The sequence below is a fragment of the Lepisma saccharinum genome, chromosome 4, assembly GCF_977018435.1.
Source record: "Lepisma saccharinum chromosome 4, izLepSacc3.1, whole genome shotgun sequence".
In the NCBI taxonomy this organism is placed as follows: domain Eukaryota; kingdom Metazoa; phylum Arthropoda; class Insecta; order Zygentoma; family Lepismatidae; genus Lepisma; species Lepisma saccharinum.
In genome coordinates this window covers 17,197,678-17,218,606 of record NC_139232.1, presented here as the reverse complement: position 1 = coordinate 17,218,606, position 20,929 = coordinate 17,197,678, and the positions used below count along the sequence as shown (strand labels likewise).

At 36.7% G+C, this 20,929-nt stretch overlaps 1 protein-coding gene across 2 annotated transcripts in view; it reads right to left on the bottom strand.

Moving 5' to 3' along the window:
* The window catches only part of Sf3b1 (splicing factor 3b subunit 1), a 94,713-nt gene that overhangs the window by 38,647 nt on the left and 35,137 nt on the right, over positions 1 to 20,929 (bottom strand). For both annotated transcript variants that reach the window (XM_083120342.1, XM_083120343.1), the window contains 6 exons: positions 18,638 to 18,854; positions 16,147 to 16,455; positions 14,530 to 14,670; positions 14,030 to 14,211; positions 10,954 to 11,235; positions 9,644 to 9,789 (listed from right to left, as the gene is read on the bottom strand). In XM_083120342.1, the coding sequence (XP_082976468.1) occupies positions 9,644 to 9,789; positions 10,954 to 11,235; positions 14,030 to 14,211; positions 14,530 to 14,670; positions 16,147 to 16,455; positions 18,638 to 18,854 (1,277 nt within the window). The remainder of the gene's footprint in view (positions 1 to 9,643; positions 9,790 to 10,953; positions 11,236 to 14,029; positions 14,212 to 14,529; positions 14,671 to 16,146; positions 16,456 to 18,637; positions 18,855 to 20,929) is intronic.

The following is a 20,929-nucleotide window of genomic DNA, read 5'->3' as shown; positions in this document are numbered from 1 at the left end:
GATACAAAATAAAAATACTTGGAAGAAAGGAAGTAAAGAAAAAATGAAATGGCGAAAAAAATGTTTGAAGGAAGAAATGTATTGACATACTCTGGAGTACCAGTTGGAAACAGAGCAAAAGACGAAGTAGAAATTATAGTAACAAGAAATAAACAGAAGAGTAATCAGCTGGGATCCAGTAAATTCAAGAATAATAACTCAAGACATAGACTTAGAAGAAAGGATTACATTGATTCACGTATATGAACTAACCAAAGATGCTAAGCTAATGTGAGAGACAAGGAAGAATTCTATACAGAATTGCAATCAAAAGTGGAAAAAGCAGAAAGAGGAAGAAAACCTATAATTATGGGTGACTTAAATGGAAAAGTGGGAAGTGATCACTTGAGTGGATTCGGAACACTAGGAAAGTATGGAGGGGAAATTATTAAAAATGAAAATGGACAGAGAATCATAGATTTTTGCATAGAGAATGCAATGCTGACAGGAAATTCCTTCTACCGTGCGTCCATTTCGATCTGCAGCCGAGAGAGCGGGAGAAGCATGGCGGGCGGCACTGACGGAGATGCTGACATTTGCGGCCTGAAATGCCCGCTTATTTTTATGGACATATGCAGACATTTATATAAATATTGCAAAACTAACACTAACCTGTGTTATAAGAGTATGGTTTTAATTTTAGTAGCTTAATGACTGTATGTGCCGATGATTTTGACACGCCCACCTCTTGTGAAACACAGCGTAGAGGTTTGTTTGGAGAACGTTCTAACGCTGCACCAATATCATCGAGTTTTGCTTCGGTTAGAATCCGTCGTTTTTGCTTAGGTGTTTTAAAATTTAACGAGACAGTTTCTCGTAATTTAAGGACAAGATGTCTAACCGTATCTCTGTGTGGAGTTGAAACGCATGGGAATTTCTGTACAAATTACCTACACACGTCTCGACACGAGTTTGTTTTCACGTAGGTACGTATCATACATAAAAAAATCTTTGTTCTAACGTGAATCTTGCGGCTGGCATTCCAATCGTCTCACTGACACGTCACACATACACACTACAATAACACAAACAAGTAACTGCAAGTAACCAAGAATAACACTCTTGCGCACAGTACGAAATTAACACGCTCTTGGTTTACATTGCTCGCCACTATATTTACAACTCTGTCTTCATCTAGTCGCGAAGGAACAAAAAACTCGAGCTCGGAGATTTCAGATTGCAAGGAAGCTCTCGAACACTATTGACTTTTAACGGTTTCTTCTACAACGTAATCTTGATACAGTGTTGCACATTCAAAACCTCCAAACGATCCCCATCGGCACAAAACTCTTTCAAGGATATAAACTTAAGCAGGACATTACTGGTCAAAACTATGATTAAAATGTTTTATTATCTGTGGCTCTTAACATCGTTTCTAAAGCGTATTTTTTTGTGTATATAAGAGCAGAACTTGGATGAATTACAGAAGAACTTTTGCGTGTTATAACACAGGTTAGTGATCGTTTTGCAATATTTATATAAATGTCTGCATATGTCTATAAAAATAAGCGGGCATTACAGGCCGCAAATGTCGGCATCTCCGTCAGCGCCGCCCGCCACGCTTCTCCCGATCTCTCGGCTGCAGATCGAAATGAACGCACGGTACAAACATAACACAATACATCAAGTAATGTTTGAAAGAGAGGGAAGAAATGCCAAAAGCATCATAGATTATATAATATACCCACAACAAATAAGACAACATATCCGAGACAAAAGTAATAAGAGCAGCAGAACTTGAAACCGACCACACGCTGCTGGTAGCAGAAACACGGTTTTACACAGGGATGAAGAAGAAAATACAAAGACCTATCACACAATAAAAACAGAAGAGTTGAAGAAAAAAAGAGAAAAAAAACAAGAATATCAGCATAAAGTAGGGTGGCAAAAAATGAAAGATATAATTCTCAAGTCAGCAGAAGAGGTATGTGGATATAAAAGAGGAAAAGAACCAGATAGTGGAATGAAGAGGTGAAAATGGCAGTACAGGAGAAGAAAAAAGCATGGAAAACATATATCAATACAAGAAGAGATGATGAAGACCAATTAGATTATTTAGAAAAAAGAAACACAGCTAAGAGAATAGTGAGCGAAGCAAAGAGGAAAGGGAAGAATTTTGGTGCATAATAAAAGCAATAAGAGGAAAAGGTGTAAGAAGTGTAAGAAACAAAGCAAATATTCTGGACACTCGAATTGAAAATGTGTTGAAAACATGGAAAGAATATTTTGAAAGTAAATTTGAAAAGGAAAGCATAGGAACAGCAGACAAAAAAAACAGGAAGGAGTAGAAGAAGAATACAAGAACAGAATAAGGAAGAGGATGAGAATGAGATAGGAGAGCTAGTAACGTAAATTGAAATAGACTAAGTATATGAAGAAAAGAGTAAGAAATGGAAAGGCAGCAGGAATAGATGAAATAGCTCCAGAATATATAAAATATGGGGGAAATACACTCTTCGAGGCAATGACTAAACTGTATCAGAAAATCTGGAGAAAAGAGAACAGTAGAATGGAAAAATAACATTATACCACTGTGTAAGAAAGTAGACTCAACCAACTGTGAGAACTATCGTGCAATATGTCTATCCACTGTGGCACTTAACCCATTGACGCATTGACATCACATTTAAATACCTTCGGAGTTGACCAAGAAATCGTATTGAAATTCAGTAGTGCGGCAGTTTGGAACAAAAATAAATTGCCCACATAAAAGTTGAAAATGTTAAGTTTTCCATAAAAACCAAACTTCAGATCAAAGGGTTGAAGTGTGAGAAAACATAAGCTTTATTGGCTCAGAACTGTGTAATAATCCAATATTTTTCTGAAAATTATCTCTGGTTTGGGATGTGCAGAAAACGAGTTTCAAAGGAATATTAGCATTGAACACCAGATTCGACGAAAAAGTGAGTTTTGATCCTAGTGTCAAAATAACAGATTATATGCATTTTGGGAGGCTAAATATGAATCAAAACTTGAAAATGACTTACAAATTTAAATTAGTTACTAAACTGGGGAAATGCGAAATTTTGATGCCATAATAGCATACGATAAAGAAATGTTTTTTCTTACTCCACACAAACACATCGAGTGGCGCTACAATGAGGGAATTTAAAACATCACATATCTGGACTTCGTTTTAGAATGTATACAAGTGACATCTATGAACTACACACTGAACTACGTGCATTTCTATCAAGCAGTGTAGTATTGCGAACTGAGATCGTCATACGATTTATGTGTCATAACAGGTTTATGCGAGTCCTGCTCGTCATATGACGCGAATGGGTTAAGGTGTACTCAAGAATATTGGAAGTAAGGTTAAGAAAAGAAATAGAAAAGGATATGGAAGAAGAACAGGCTGCTTTTCGTTCTGGAAGACAAACACAAGATCACGTATATTCCATCCGAACAATGTGATAAATAATTAGAAAAAGGAAAAAAGATGAACATAGCATTTTTAGATCTAAAGGCTGCTTTTGACTCTGTACACGGAGAAGAAATATGGGCAATATTAAAGAAAAGAAAAATTACATGAAAACTCATTCGAGTAATAAAATCAACATATAAAAGAGTAGAAGGAATATTAAGGTTGGATGAAAAGATGTCGGACACATTTAAGTTGAAGAAAGGAGTGACACAGGGAGATAGCTTGAGCCCTCTACTCTTTATAGTATTTACGGATGGTATGAAAGAAGAACAGCAAGAACAAAAGTGGGTAATTGGAATATGAGACCAATACATTGCCAAGCATTAGAATATGCAGATGACATAATACTAATAACAGATACAGACAACAAGCTACAAGAGGCGGTTACAGAATGGGCAGAAGTGCTAAAGGCTAAAAGAATGACTGTAAACGCAAATAAGAGCAAAGTGATGCAAATAGGAAGAACAGAACAGGTAATAGAACGAAGATAGAAAAGCAAAACAATTTATGGAAGCTAGAACAGAGGGAAGGAGAACAAGAGGTAGACCCGGAAGACATTCGAAAAAGGAATAGAAGAAATAGGACAAAAGAAAGGAAAAGGAACAAGAGAATTGAAGAGGATGGCAAAGGAACGAGAGAGATGGAAGGAGTGGATAGAGGCAACCCCGACGCTATGAGACAAAAGGGGAAAGAGGAAGAAGAATAAATTAATAGGCATAATTATTATTTAATAATAATTTTATGAAATAACTGGTTTTAGATACAATTTGTATACAAAAGTTAAAATTTTTAGTGCAGTGAATACTATTTTTTGATTATAAAAAAAACAAACTTTATCATATTTTGAAGTACTGCACCACCACATGCTTTTCAATGTTCTGTGGTGAAGTTCTTCCAGTCGTCCTTGAAAGGGCACTTGTACAGTTGGATTGTAACAATCCCCACTAATATTCAATGTGATCTTTACAACCTAGAAGTGTCCATGGAGAAACTTCTCTCTACGCCGCAGGAACTTATTGGTGCAAACTTCATCCCAAGGCAGGTTTATGGCTACCTGAGGCATAGTGGTAATGTCACCTTATAACAAAGAGGTCGTAGGTTCCGATATCTGTTGGAGGCACATAGTTGTTCGGATCCCACTGTGAACTGTAGGTCAAGTCCTGATTAGTCTATCTGTACATAAATTGGAGGACAGGAATAATGCTGGCCATGTTTTAAGAATTGAATTATTTTGTAGCTAGTCCCAAAGCAGCCTGCATTTTTGTTTGGTATGCTCCACCTACGTGTTTAACAACGGAGAATGCCTCATCCAGTCAGTTCACTCCTCATTTTCACCATTTTGTGATGCAAGCTGGAAGATGGCAGAAATTTGCACAGATGTTGACACCCCTTGCTGTTGCATTGCTTCTTTTGACACTCGGATTCATTCAAGGTCTCAAAGTTCAAGGGTTTAAAACCTTTGTGGTGGAAATTAAGGGTCGATCTTAATAAAAGTTATTTTTAAAGTTAAGCGAATGGCTTAAAAGACGTTCTTCAAGTCAAAATAGGGCATTTAGGCATTTATAGGAATTTATAGTTCATTTAGGCATTTTTAGGTCCTGTAGAATTTCAGTAGAGGGGTTCTGTGTACATGAAAATGGGATACATCTAGGACATAGCAAAAAAAAAAAAAACACAAGGTATGGACCTACAAATCAGTTCCCTAGATATAAGCATACAATATCCATTTGCTACTTTTGTAAAAAGCAAATGCCTAAATATGCAGATCCTTTTACATTGGAGTCACCTTGTAATATATTCTTCTCTTGAAATTTGCCTTTTTGCATGTTATCACACTGCAGATCAGATTAATCACTTCCAATTGAAGGTTAGGTGGAAGTTCCTCAATTGTACAGTGAAATGGATTTTGAAATATGGAAATGTCTTCTGCACATGCATCAAGATCCGAAAAACATTGCTGGAAAGCCCAGAAAATATACTGCCTGCAAATTTGTGTGGGAATGGAGATTTCATCACCTCTTTTAATTTTTGACAGCATGGAAAATGCACGAAGCTGTTTGACATGATTTGTGACTCAATCAAAGCCAGTTGTCGTCAAAATGACTTTACTGCAGTATAAGTTTCACATATTATCACTGTTTTACCTTGTAGCTTCAAGTTAAATTCATTAAGAAATCCTATGATATCAGCAGCAAAAGCTAATTTCCAAAGCCTTTCACTGTTCGATAATAGTGGTTGAGGAAGGTTTTTCTCATTGAGAGAAATTTCAATCTCTGCTCCAAGTTCCAAAAATCTGAATAAAACTTTACCACTGATGAGCCATCGAACTGGTGCATGGTAGGGCAAGTCAGGAAATTCAGCTTCCACTTCTGACAGAAAATCAAGGAACTGATGCTGGTTCAGTCCACGAGAACAAATGAAGTTCACCGTTGACAGATATATTTTTTCGCATTTCATTCAACATTATCTCACTGAAATTTTTAAGAATTTGGAAATGTAAAAAAATCCATTCTTAGCTCGCGGGCCATAGAAATAAAAGGCAGCGGGCTGTAGTTTGCCGACCCCTGGTCTATAGAATCTTCTAAATACTTGCCGCTACTTCGACTTTAGCTCATAAACAATATGAAGTTTATGTTCTGTGAATTTATCCTTTCAAGTTATGAGCACATAATATCAGCTGTCTACATTTTCATTTGTCACTGCAAACAAATTATACAATAGTTTCTCCTAATGACCGGGTGCTAATGACAATGCAAGGGGAGGCTGACGATGATGCCGGGGGGGGGGGGGGGGCTGAGCCTGCGTAGGGACAGATTTTTACCAAATAAAGGAAAACGTACGGACTTTTTTCAATCTTGGAAAATAACATTTTATTGTGCAAAGGTGCAAAAAACTTACTCGCCAGTCAGTTGCACTTTCTTCGTGCTCAGTTTGGAATGAATGTATTAGTTTATATGGATACTAGGAGAAAAAAGAACTAACTAACAAATCTCCATCCGAATTTTGGAACATGTTATCGGTTACCAAGAACTTTCAAGGCAAGTTCTTTTTTAAAAACATTTCCACTCTCGTGAAAATAGTGCTAACATTGCCACATTCTAACGTGGAAACGGAAAGAATATTTTCAATGTTAAGTGATACAAAAGCAAAAAGAGAAATAAAATGGGACCAGAATTGTTCAAGACTGCAGGAAATACAGCATCACCAACCAACATCTATCTCTTCACAGCAGATGACTTCAAATAACATAATCAACAATAAACGATTCAACATTATTCATTAGGGATGTGCGGGATCCTGAAAAGTCAGAACCGGGATCGGGAAAGGACTTCCCGACTTTTCGGGATCCCAAGCAGTCGAGAAATATTGAATGGTCACTTTAAAAAGTCGTTAATTCTAGACGTTTTCTGCATTGCAAGTTTCTGGAACTTATCGGAAATTGTAAGTTTTTATTCTAGAAATGCAAAAACAATCACTTAAAGTGAAAATGACGTGTAGAATTCGAGATTTACAGAGCTTCGGGAAATTTCGAACATTTCCCGTCCAAAAATTTTCAGACTTGGTCGGGAAATTAAAATTTTTTTCGGCCCGAATGTAGAGATTTAAAAAATTCCCCTCCCGACCCAAAAAAATCTGTCCCGCACACCACTATTATTCATTAAGGCAAGAATTTACAATACCGGACTCTTCTGTAATTTCTATGCTAGGTCTTATACTCACGAAATAATTAGTCGCGATGATTTATCTCAAGTTAACATGTTGGGTTGAGGTGAAAAAATTGTTCATTAACGTGTAAAGTTGTAAAATAAGCTTTTCAATTCTCACAATGATTCTCAGTACACAAGTATGGTAGCCATATTTGTTGATATGAACAATTGATGACGTTCGCAATTAGTTACGCTGTCTACAGCATTGCCACACTGTTGATTTCATACTTGGAGAGCATGGATCGTGTAAGAATGGCGGAAGAGAACAGTAAAATAGTTGTTAATGTTGTACAGATTGTTAGGTGGAGTGTGCAGGAGGATGGCCGTGGGCTAATTAATAAACTTATGGAGTTCGGTATATTGCCCAAAGAAGGTGCTTACATGTGACAGCGACAACCACGGTGTAGAACATGCGGTGTGGACTGATTTGATTACAGGTAAGTTTGGCAACAGTGCATCGATCGTAAAATTGCATGATACGAAAATGGCATCTTCGATAATTAATGTTTGCCGTTAAAGTGCTACGAAAATAAGATTTTTGTATCAGTTCGTAATCACAAACCATTGACGGATAGCCCCACGAACCATTCAGGTAAGGTTAGGTTAGGCAAACAGTTAAAATTTGGGGTCTTAGTAATATCAGGAATGTATATTTCGTTTTTTAAGTATTGGAAACACAAAACCTTCCAGTAAATAATGAGCAATTGTGCCGATTGCGGACCACTCAATTTCACTTATTTTGCAATTTCTACATGTGACCCCCAAATTTTAACTTCAAATTTGTGATTAGGAGGCCTCAATTAGTGAGTATGCGAAATATTACAAAAAACGGGGAGGGGTCCTGTATTGTAAATTCGCTCCTTCATTAATTGTGGAAGAACCAAGCAGAAAGATTTGGTATGTAAATGTGTATATTTTTATTAGGGATGTGCCGAAGCCGATTACAGTTGTATGAAAATCGGCCGAAATTGACATATTGGCATCAGTATCGGCAAAAATCTGATATTTAAACCGGTACAGATTATACTAGAGTTTTTACCTTCTAATAACTTTTATATTCTAGTTTTGTAAGATTTATTGAAAATTTGGTTATGATTCGTCATTATTGTAGAGTTTTTGTAATAAAATTATTGCAAACTCATTCAGAGGATCAACCTAACTATAAATCGGAATTAAAACAGTACATTGCTGAACCAGGATCTGCTGTTGTATTGGAAATTCAAAAATGAATATTCAAACCTGAAGCAAGTGCTGAGAAAATACTTGGGCACACCTGCTGCATCAGTATTCAGTGATTGAGTGTTCAGTGTTGCTGAAGTTGAATCTGGCAGAACAGGAATTCATTTTGCATTTCAAAGAACTGCTTGTGTACTAATGTTTAATCTCTTGAGAATCCATGTTCTTCTTAAAGGTTCACATAACATTTTGTAGATGCAAATGTACATTCGCATCTCTTGAGAATATATATGTATATACATATGATATGCAATAGAAATGTAAATAGCAAATTTATTTTTGTCATGCTGAAAATAACATCCCATTTCTGTTTAATAATCTTACGTATCGGAATCGGTTAAATATCGGTATCGGTTCCAAAAATTATCGGTGAGTACATCGGCATCGGTAAATTTTCAGCTTCGTCACATCCCTAACTTTTATCTTCTGTTTTGCATGCTCATGAGGTGTTTTTTTTCTTAGTCGCTTTACTTGGCGTAGGGACATTGCCGATAAATGGTTAGCAACACTGCCGGCTACCAGACGTAGTGAGTGTACCGTACCCTCATGCTCACTTCTGTTTGCGTTTATCAGTACGTGTGTATTTTATACTGTGTTATTGATTAGGTGTACTATTGAGTGCAAGTGCTTTATTGTGTGTTAATTGTTATTCATTCATTAGTTATGCCGCTAAACAAATAGTCTTGAACAAAGAGTTTTTATGTACGATAATTACGTGAAAACTAATACTGGCAGAAAAGTGGTCAGGCAATTACGAGAGACAGGATCTCTTGAACCTAAGAACCGTGTTGTATTGCTGTTGAAGGAGGTCATTTTTAACATCTCTTATAACACAGGAGGTTAGTGATCATCATTATTATTACTTTTAATATCATTTTACGCTTTCGGTTTGCTTTATGCACCTTCCAGCAACCTTGCGACAACGTACGTGCATATTTCAGTTGTAATTGTAACTGTAATTGTGAAAAGTGGAAACATTACAAAAAAAGCAGTTTCTGTTATGGACTTCCTGTAAGTCAATTTGCCGGGACCTGTTGCATGAAGGGGCCGGTCGGCGGCCGACGCTGTGATGGTAAATGACTGAAATAACCTCCCTGTACATAACATTCAGAAAAACATCACCACACAAGAATGCATAAATATAGCATTACATTCATCCCTTTCTCAGAAATAGTAACACTAGCAGACCAATCAAACCGTAATTAAATTAGGATTAAAGAAAAAAAATACGTACTCATCAATATTATCAATATCCGGTCTCATTGTTGAAATCATTGTTGCCAAACCAGCAGCCTTCGCTAAATTAGAAATGATTTCTCTTCCTTCCACACGAGCATAGTAATCTTCATCAATTAGTAGAGGTTCAATAACCACCAATATCTAGAAGAAAAAATATAACAATGGTTATATTATAAACACATGTCATTTCTTTTCTTACTATAAAATTAAACATTTCATTGCAAAAGATATTTAGAATTAGATTACTAGGATATTCACAAATTAAATACAGAAATATACTATATTTCCACAGTTGTATGAATGCTCTTTAAAGAATACCATGATTTGGAAAAAAAAACTCGAAATTTTGATCACGGTCCCTAGAAATACAAGTATTGAGAAATATCACCATTACAAATTGGGGGACAAGTGGAGATTCATGATCAAATGACAACATTTTTAATACAATAATTATATCAGATTATTTTCAACAAAAACTTGAGTAGATTGATATGAGTAATTTTAATGTGGTACATTGATGATGGTTTGATTTGATTCTTATTTAGCGTCACTTTTCTGCCACTTTTGGTTAATTGCAAATATGATGAGTGATATGAGGAAATTGATGAAGGAACAAACACACATGCCCATGTCGGGATTTGAAACTGGGACCTCTGGAGTTGTAGCATGCTGTGCTAACCACTCTGCCACGGGGATCAGCACACACATCATTAACAAAATATTACTGGCTGAAATCCAGTAATGTGATCTCAGGCCTACAGTAATTTTATCTAAATCACTTTCCATTCAGATAAATAACTCATTGTGAAAACTCTGAAAGGTTTGTGATTCATACTCTACCTATCATGTAATTATTATTTTTATTATTTAATTTTTTTACAGTGATCAGACAAAAAGCAACAATATCTTCATTTTGAGAAAATTTTTGCAAACAGAAATAAAGAGATTAAAAATTATTTTACAACAAAAGTATAAAATTATCATGGCTTTAAATAGCACCTAATAATTTCTAATGATACACTAATAATTTCCACTAGTTGCTAAGCGTATAGGTGTGTGCATGGGTTATGCTCATATCAATTTCCTCCTGATGGCACAGTGGTAGCATCGTCGCCTTGTAATCAAGGGGTCCCAGGTTCGATACCCTGTGGATGCACATACTGGTTCGGATCCCATTTTAAACTGTAGGTCCAGTCCCAATTAGCCTTACTGTGTATAAAGTGGATTTAGAAGACCAATTCAATCAATGGATTTAGAAGACCAATTCAATCAATTACACCAATTACAAAATACACAATTTATTACCTTATGCACATATGGTCGAACAAGATCATCCAATTTGTACAAAATTCTGTCAATAACTTTCACAAGCAAGTGCCGTTCCTGGTCTTCAAGTGTCGGTGACATAAGCAGAGGCAAAATTTGATTGAACAGGGGACCAGCTCCAAATTCACGGGCCTTGTCTGTGATCTGTCTCAAAGCAGCTTTCCTCATTGGAGGAGTGCCATTTTTTATTTTCAACAGGAGTTTCATTATTTTTCTCTCTTTCTGCTCCTCTGGACTCAAACTTTCTTCATCAACGTCCACCTATAAAAGAAGAATAACAGTTTATACTTTAAAACAAAAATATATAAATGACTTTAGAACTGGATTTATTTTCAATCTACCATAATTTTCACCTATGCAGCCAGTACACAAAGTAAAGTAACAAAAACAATTTAGAAATGAGATTAAATCACACCACATGCTTTGTCTTGTCAGAATTTCCAGTTGGGCCTCAGTTCTTCTTCAGGGATGGGAGGACGGAAAAGTGTCATGCAAGGATTTAAGCTAATCACTTCACGACATGATCAGAACACAAAGCTTTGTAAAAATATATTGTAAATAATTTTGAACTATTTTAAACCTTCTACGACCTCTACTATCCTCTCATCCCTCATGAAGGAAAGAAGTCAGTCTGAAATTTCAGAGGTCTAAACAAGGTATGTGTTGTGATGTAAGCAATAGGTTATTAACATGTTGATGACACGTGATGTGAAATACCATTTTTTTATAACAAAAGGAAAAAAAAAAAAAATTGTAGAAATTTCCAGAAAATTATTTTCCCTCTCTTTTTTGTCTAATAAAAAGCTTTGTGCGATTTTATAAGTCAAAATATTTTCCATTTTGTAATGTATTATTTTTAAACTTTTATTGTAGATCAGTAAACAAAGTAAAGAAAATTTTATGCACCAATATGGTAATCATAGTGCTCAAAGTGGAAACTATTAGGAGGGGTGGGGAGGATGTTTGCTCCAGCCTTGCAGCTAGGTGGGGGATGCTTGTGTCTTTAACATGGAGGCACAAGACAAGTGGGAGGGTGCTTTGCTTAATTTTACTACTCCACTTCAAGCACTGGTAATCAGGATGTGACAAGTTTGCAATCAGGTTATTATTCTTAATCAGCTGCAACCATTTTACAGATTCGCAGCTTTTGGACAAAGCAAAAGTTCACCTACAAAGTGTACTTTCATCATGACTGTTATTTCTACAATCTTTACCTACTCTACCTCACATGTTCTTAATTCTGTTGTTTCTGTGCTGAAAAAGTCACTTTACCACTTCCCGACTCAAGGAAATGCATACTTATCCCCTCTTCCCCCAATTTTTTCCCTTCTTCCTTCATTCTATGGCATACATGAGCACATGCTTTTCCTACTTTGTTGTTGTAGTCAAACCCCGATTTTATGTTTTTCAGGGGCCCGCGAATAAAAAAAACCTAAAATGCGAGAAACATAAAAAGCAGGAAAGCGTAAGGGAGGGGTGAAACTCAAGTGTCAGTAAGAAATTACTACATAATCTAATTTTTAGGGGGTATATTGTGTCAAAAATTATTTAACGATAGGGAAGAAGTATGATTATAATTTTCTAAGGAAAAAAGCAAGACCTGCTATAAAAGTCAATGACGGATTCACGGAGGACCCACTTTCGCTGGTAGGGACGATGGATGACTGCTTCTAACTGCTGCCTATTAGGTTCAGTTTATGAATCTGATTGAGTGGGATCTACATTTACTCTGTAAACTGGTAATTAGTTGCTAGTTTTAGAAGTATCGGGTAATTGGGGGTGTGCTCAGTGTGTTCAAGGTGATTATCAGAAGGAAGAACAAGAAAAAAATTAGTTTGTCTTTTTTGTTTTAACTCTTTGCTTTGCATCTGGTGTTTCCTAATTGTCAAAGCGAAACAACCTTCTGAGGCAAGATTCAAAACAATGCCATTTTTCTTTCCTTCAGAGTGGATGAGTCATAGCCCTGGCGCCGGGAGGTTTTGGCGCCTGTTGCCACCTGCTCGCAGACGCCACTCCGACTGGTTTGTAACTGGAGGGAGGGGAAGGGGGAGACAACCCGGTGGTGGAGCAGCGCCAATGCAGTTGAACAAGTCTTATCAGAAGTGTGCTCATTTCAGGCCAAGTTAAAGAAAGAAAGAAGGGAGGGGGAGAAGGATCACTGATTACACTCTCCCATGCTGCCATGTCAATGCTTCAGACATATGAGCAAGATTTCCAAAGCAGGGCATTAAAGAAAGAGAAAAGGACTAATCTTTCAATTACTGCATAGCTGTGCACAGTGGCAGATTAATGAGCTCTTGTGGGAAGAAGATGGGCATATTTTTTTTATTTTTTCTTACTCACTGTACGCTATATTCGTTGAATGTGCATATTCAGGTTCGAAAGCAACTGCGTAATTTTAGACGTCAGAGGAAAGGAGATGGGAGATTACTTTTCGCCTTTAAGTTAATTGGTTAAGATGTCTCATGTAAGGGGGCTCTCACTTCCACATGAGCAAGAAAATCCGGGGCAGAAATATTTGGCACTTTGTCAGTAATTACAAGACTAGTGATTAAGTGATGACACCATAGGGGGCATGAGAAAGTAAACCCCCCCACCCTGCAAATGAGAACAAGGTTAAGGTGCACTTTGTACCATGCTGTGACACACACATATATACATCCAGTTTTCCCTTCCCCCCCTGCACGGAATCATGCCACTTCACTCCCTCCTTCCGCATGAAAAACCTAACATCAGGAAGTTCAAGTTCGCAGGGTGAATGAAATAGCTGCGAAAGCAAGGAAAAGATGGGAAAAGTTGCCTAGCCAATAGACCAGCCTTTTGGCAAATTTTATAACATCAGCACTCCTTGGAAAACGTATAAAGCGGGGAAACTTGAGTTAGAGCAAACGTAAGATCTAAGTGAACAACCTATTATTTAAGATAGCCTTTTCCGGGACCTGGACGGCTGGAAATATTAAGCGGGAAAATGTATAATGTGGGAACGTAAAATCGGGGTTTGACTGTATATAGATACTGTAATCTATAATCAGGTAATAAAAAAGTTCACACTCACTAATAACTTGTCAAAGTACTGAGCATCTTCAGGCTTCATAAATGGTAGATTCCCCTTGGGTTGGTTGTCCATGTATTTTGCAGATTTATCTTCTGATTGTATGAAAAACCCAGTAGGAGTGCCAGCCATAGGAGTGGGTGTGGCTGTGAGCTTTCTGGCAGGAGTTCTGATTGGTACATAACCTGCAAGAAAAAGAAATAACCTACTGTTAAATAACTATAACTAAAACAATGAACGCATACGTAAAAAAAGCTACTGTATTTTAAAATGATTTCTACTTCCACTCACATATGAAGACAAAAAACAAAAAAATTAATTTTTGAATAAGTTGTAATACAATTTGTGTGCTAATGAGCAATTTTATGAAAAGTACGAATTTTCAAAAAATATATTCATAATTTTTACATTTCAGCCAGAAATTGAAATTACTTAATGCCTAAAAAATTATAATTATGCCAAGAGAAAATTTATAAATAAAATTATGTATATATGTATATTACCTGCTGGTGGCTGAAGAACTTTGTACCCTGCAGGGAACATAGCATCCAATTCTTCATCTGACAAGGGACGATTTCGTTCATCGATTTCACGCTCCCAACGATATGCTTGCAACTGCTCCGGCGTCATTGTCATCAAGTGTCCTGAAAAGATGTAATTTCAAAGTAATTCAAAATAGGTAAATAGGTTTATCATTTACACGTCTGTTTGTTGTTGCTACAGTTTGTGTGCTTTCTAACACTTTGAAAGAAAACTGTAATTTAAAATAATGAAAACTGTTGATGTGGAACTAACAACTACTATTGCATTTCACAGTGCATATATATGTAAAAACTTCGTGAATATGTAAATTGAGAAACTTGCATATGCGTTGGTTTGTTAACTAGTCTGCAAAGATTAATACTTTCTAGTTGCTTCAAAGTTGAATATTTTACTCAGGATTTCTTAATTGTAGTCACAATCAAACCACATATAAAATTAAATTAAGTTTATATATTTGAACCTGAGTTACATGTATGTCAAGGTGAATAGAAAATAATACTTATAACTAAGAATTACTTAATCAGTTTTAAATACCATGTCATATCATTAGTGTATTAAAATATTTGTGCTGTATCTATTTTTAGGAACACAATATAGTATAATACAGGTTATTTCTGTCATAAGGTGGTAAATTAATGAATCTAAAAGTTTGATTCTTTACGTTTGCCACTTTAATAGTGAACAAGGTAAAGTAGACACAATTGTTTTAGTTAACTAGAAAAGTTTGTAATGTATGGTATAAGCGATACCTACATCTGCAGCTATTTCAGTTTCAGCTTTATGTGGATTAGCATCCACTTCCTGCATTAATTTTACTTTCTGGTCAAGCGTGAAACTTTTCCTCTTTCTGTTCTCTATGGGGTAGCAACTGAAAATGTTCACTGAACAACAAACCACTGTTCTCTTTTTATCAAGGAACACAGCAGCATCTTTTCAAAGTTTAGAAAATGTCTCTCATGTTCTGAACAATTTCTCCTCTGATATCATGCTGCATGTCACGTCTCCTTGCCTTCTCTGTGACAGCGCATTGTCACACTTGTCTTTCTCGCGTCTCAACTCTAGACTGCCACCATGCCTGCCTATCCTGTTTCGTATTTGAAACTTTCCTTGTGTTTTTGTAATGACAAGAAATATATACTTCTGTGACATTGCTGTAGTTTGGTTACGTACAAATTGTCTGTATTTTATTAAAATTATTACGTTTGGTTTGAGTTGCTGTTTTAAGTCCACTTTATGCACAGTAAGGCTAATCGGGACTGGACCTACAGTTTAAAGTGGGATCCGAACCACTTGTGCCTCCACCAGGTATCGAACCCGGGATTCCTTCATTCCTTGCTACCACTGCACCATGGCGGAGGCCCTAAAATTATTACGTATAACACCAAATTACGTAAAAATGCATTACATACAAATAAGATTTAACACGTTTTTAAATTATATTTTACGGGAACCTACAGTAATTTACGTATAAAACAGAATTACGCAGAACTGAGTTACATATAAATCAGTCTGAACTGTATAATTTACATAATGAAATTGCTACAAATTAATTTTATAACTGAGTGTTGAAACCTTACCTGGAGTTGGTGTGGCCATTGCCATAGCTTTCTGTCCTGTGGGGGTTACTCCACTGGGTGTCATCATGGTAGGCGTATGAGGAGTTTGAGGAGTGTGAGGGGTGTGGGGTGTGTGTGGTGTGTGGGGAGTATGTGGTGTTCCAGGAGTCGTGGGAGTCATCCCCGGGGTCATTTGGCTTGATGGGGTTTCGTCCCACCTGCTTCGTCTCTTGCTGGCTGAAGGAGTGGGTGTCTCTTGAATCAGATCTCCTCCGCCTGTTCGGTCTGTGCGTGGTGTCTCTGCCCAGCCACTGTTGTGTCCAGGGGTTTCTGCAAACATAAATGAAATACAGAATTGAACTTATATTCACTAAATACTTCACAAACACCTAGTTTTAAAAAGTTTAAAGGAAACATACATTGGAGGAACCACAGTAAAATGCTTGTTAAACATGTGTAATCAATAGAGCAACATATTTATGGTGAATAAAAGATCAAGATTTCAGTACAAAAACTCTGTATATTTCAGGATCAAAAGCGGTATATAAAATGGTGAATAAAAACCTACATTTGATATAAAAACTATACTTATTACATAAGTATAGTTATTTCACTTCTAAGAGCACATTTATAGTTATCAGAGTATTAAGTTTATTCCTGTGTAAAGGAGCCATTTTTGCTTCTCAAATAATTACAGCAGAATTAATCAGTTTTCTGTGATTTGCATGACTCAAAGGATAATTCAGGCTTCAGGTGTCATGTTAGTAAATAAGCACTAAATTTCATGTTTAAGAATTTATTTTGCAGGTAATTTTTATCGTTTTATGTCAAACCATGATAGCAAAATGCATCTTGCACCTTTCAAAAACATGAAAAATTAACATTACAATGTGTTATTTCACATTTCATGTTTTCGTCAAAAACTAAATATGCATGCCCCCTACTAATCACGTATAGAGTAAAAAAAATATTGGTTTAAAACAAATATTAAAATCACATGTAGGAAATAGGCAGGGTTGGAGATGTATGCTTTGGTCAGTCAGCATACAAACGATGATCAGTGTAGCGTACGCACTGGGAGAACTGTATGTCCACAACCATTCAGGGTCTGACAGTAGCACATAATCGGCATTGAATGAGCTTTTTAATTTTTTGGGGGGTTGATATCCTACAGCATCAACCCTTTGACAAGGTGGAGCCTGTGCCACCGCAACATAATCCTCCCTGGCAACCTACATACAAAAATAGGTCTAGACGTGGCCACCTGACGAAGTGGAGCCTGGGCCACTGATAATCCTCCCTGGCAACTTAATGTATGTAGAGGTCCTTGTGACAGATGAGGTGGAGCCTTGGCCACCGAGAATAATCCTCCAGGGCAACCATTTATAGACATCATATGTATGATTTAACAGACTACACGCTACCCTGAAGACGGATGCAGATTCAGCCTCCGAAACGTTGGTTAAATTTTTAAAAATAACACAGTGGTTAAAAGTCCAAAACCAAGAATTGTTAATTATATAGTACTTCAATTATTAGGCACATTGGTATTTTTGATGAAATTTCTACATAGTACATCCCCCATGTGTGACAAATTGTAAGCTAATTTACAACTCTGCACTTGGAGAAACTGAGCACCATTGACATCAGCAGTATTTCAAAGGAAACAAATACCATTGCAGTAGAAATGACAGATGCAATTCCACCAGGTAAAATAGTGATAGCAAAAAATAAGGGGAATCGAGGCTGGATTGGTAGCTAAGCAATCCCACAGTATAACAGAGACCGGGTTCAAGTCCTGAACAAGCCTGCATTTTTCGCTAAAATTTCTACAATACTCATTGATTATTTTTTTATGGGCATAGAAGACAGATTATTCATGTTGACCATAAATTGGCAAAACTGGTGAAAGATCGCCAAGTTCTGTTAAAATTTGTAGGTTATTGGAATGTAGATACATGACCATGCCCCATGTCTCACCAGTTTATAATTGTAGCTGTGAGAAAACATGGCATGGATCATTAACCAGTACTCCTATTTAAAATTTTGTTAACAAAATACATACAAATGTAATAGACAAATTTTCCATCACCAAGTTCATTTGTTTTCCTTCGTGCAATGAGGTGTTCAAAAATTGAAAAAATAAATAACGAAATGGAGGATAAAATCTGCTACAGCAAAAGTACAATTCGAAGGAACCATAATTTTGCACAAGACTGAGAATCATAAGAACGAAAGAAACAAGTTTAAAAACTGAATCTTTTTTGGGAGTGGAATCACAAGAACCGAATCCAGAAGGGAAGTGAACTGTTTGTTCATTTTGCAACTACTTCTCTTGCAGACTCCAAAATGCACATAAATTCCCGACTATCTGCAAAATTCCCTTGTTTTTCCCTGACAAGCCAAATTCGCTCACATTTCCCCATTTTCCAGATGCGTAGCAACCCTGTAAATGAAAACAAAGGGCAATTGACCTGCTATAATTTTTGCTGCTGACTGTGCATGGACTTACCTCGCTCTGTTTTTGGTGTTTCATCCCACCGATTTCTGCGTGAAGATGCTCCTTTATCATGACTTGGTGTTGAATGACCAGGAGTTGCATGTCCAGGAGTAGCATGACCTGGTGTAGCATCCCACATCCTTGTACTTGCACCAGGTGTAGCTCCTGGTGTTTCTCCCCCCTTCCCATGGCCTGGAGTTTCATCCCAGCGGGAATGTGCTGGAGTCGTCTGAAATGGCAAACCTTTGTATTAATACAATGACAAAAAATATCCCTTCACAGTAAAATAAAATGGTAAACAAGGTAACGAATATTATTACTTATTTTAATCACTTCAGAAAAATAAAACCAATGCTAAACTTCTTTTAATCTTTCCAGCATATTTCAACCATGTCACCCACAATCAAGTAACAAAAGAAAGATGTTTTATTACAGGTTATAAGTTTACTTATTCATGGGCAAAATCATCATCTTCCACTTTGGCCTATTTTGTTCTTAATTAGAACTGGTTGGTGACCATAATCCTTAATATAATAAAAGATATACAACCTGGGTATGTCATTAGGTTTGTCCACTCAATTTGCCAAAAACAAATTTCCTGACTTTTCGAGGTATTTTCAAATAAATTTGCAAACCATTCTAAAATGTTTGAACTTGCTATAACTCTGCTTAGAACATATTTTTTGAGTGGAAATATGGAAAACAATAGCTTCAGTTGGAAAAAATGTCATTTTTAAATATTATTTTTTTACTTGTTTCAAATATTCAGGTTTTAAGTATAGATACTTAATATTGGCTAAATTTTCCAGGTTTTGGAATAAATATGAAAATCTTCAAATGGCTTTTGCCCGAAGGTCAAATTCCAATATTTTCAATATTTTGAGATATATTTAACTAAATTTAAATGCCTATAGAACAGCCCTATGTACTTATTCAAGTATTTGAATTTTTACAATAAAACTACTCTAGTAATATATGATTTTCTTCCAACACACATTGGAAGAATCAGTTGAGGGGCTTAGTGGAAAAATGGCGTATCCCACAAAATTTTCAAAATCAAGATAACAACAAATTTGAATTTGTGCACCATTAATCCATCTCCTGACAAACTTTCACAGTTCATTTGCATACCACATGGGTTGTACACCCACATTAATGAAACAACACAATTGTTTTTCCCACAAGTTGAGTGGAAAAATGACGTATCCCCTGTCAACGCCAGAAAGTTAGTGGAATAGGCCTAATGACCTATCCCCTTTGCTTGTTATCGCAATGAAGCATGTGAAATATGTTGCGGTCTGCCATTGGCTACAAGCAAGGTAAATCATCCGTTCGTGGTCACTCTTGTATTTTACTGTTGAAAGTAAACATAGCAGCTGTGCGAGATGTTCCAGTCTTGTGTGCTCACCTGTAAAACCACGGAAACGACAGAGAAACGAAGAAAATTGGAAAGACAATGAACATAAGCACAAGAGGAACACAGGTAAAATGTACGTTGGGCATACAGGCAAAGAGGTACCAAACAAAGCACGTAGTGATGTGGTGTCTTGCAGAAGTGATGGTGCCGGTACATGGACATAGACTCTAGTGTCAAAAGATAACATCTTCCTTTCATTTTATAACAGGGGCGACTTTAACAAACAAAATGTCTACAAAAATGTCTCTTTTTGGTCTGATCCGCAGGTGAGCATGTGAATGTGTTTACTGGACAGACAGAAAAATTCCAAATGTTTCCCGACGTGCTAATACTTTCCATTACATTCTGCGTCTGCCCTCCAGAAAAGAAGTCAATGTATGTAAACGAGCATTTTGAAATGTGCATGGCATCACTAAGCGTAGATTGTGTACCGCTCGTGGCAAAACAGAAGCAAGGAAAAAGATTCGTCTGCAAACAAATTGCATTCACCACCAGAAGATGGTAGAAGTAGACATTACAACAGGCCACATGCTATTGCACAGGAAGAATTGAATGTTGTCAGGAATCACATCATGTCTTTCCCAAGATACCGTTCGCACTACAGTAGGGCTTCAAACCCAGAATGCTCGTATGTAGTTGCAGTGCAGTCCCTGCAGCAGATGTATTATTTGTATGTGGAAGAGTGCAAACAAAAGACTATTACTCCAGTGAAGTTACACACATATCAACATGTATTCAACCATGAGTTCAATATTGCATTTAAAATGCCATGCACCGATACATGCAAAACATGTGATTCGATGCAGCATGTAGAACCTAAGCTTCGTAAAGCCGAAGCTGCATATCAGTCTTTGAGGAACGCAAAAAAGGAGTGCCAAGATGTTGAC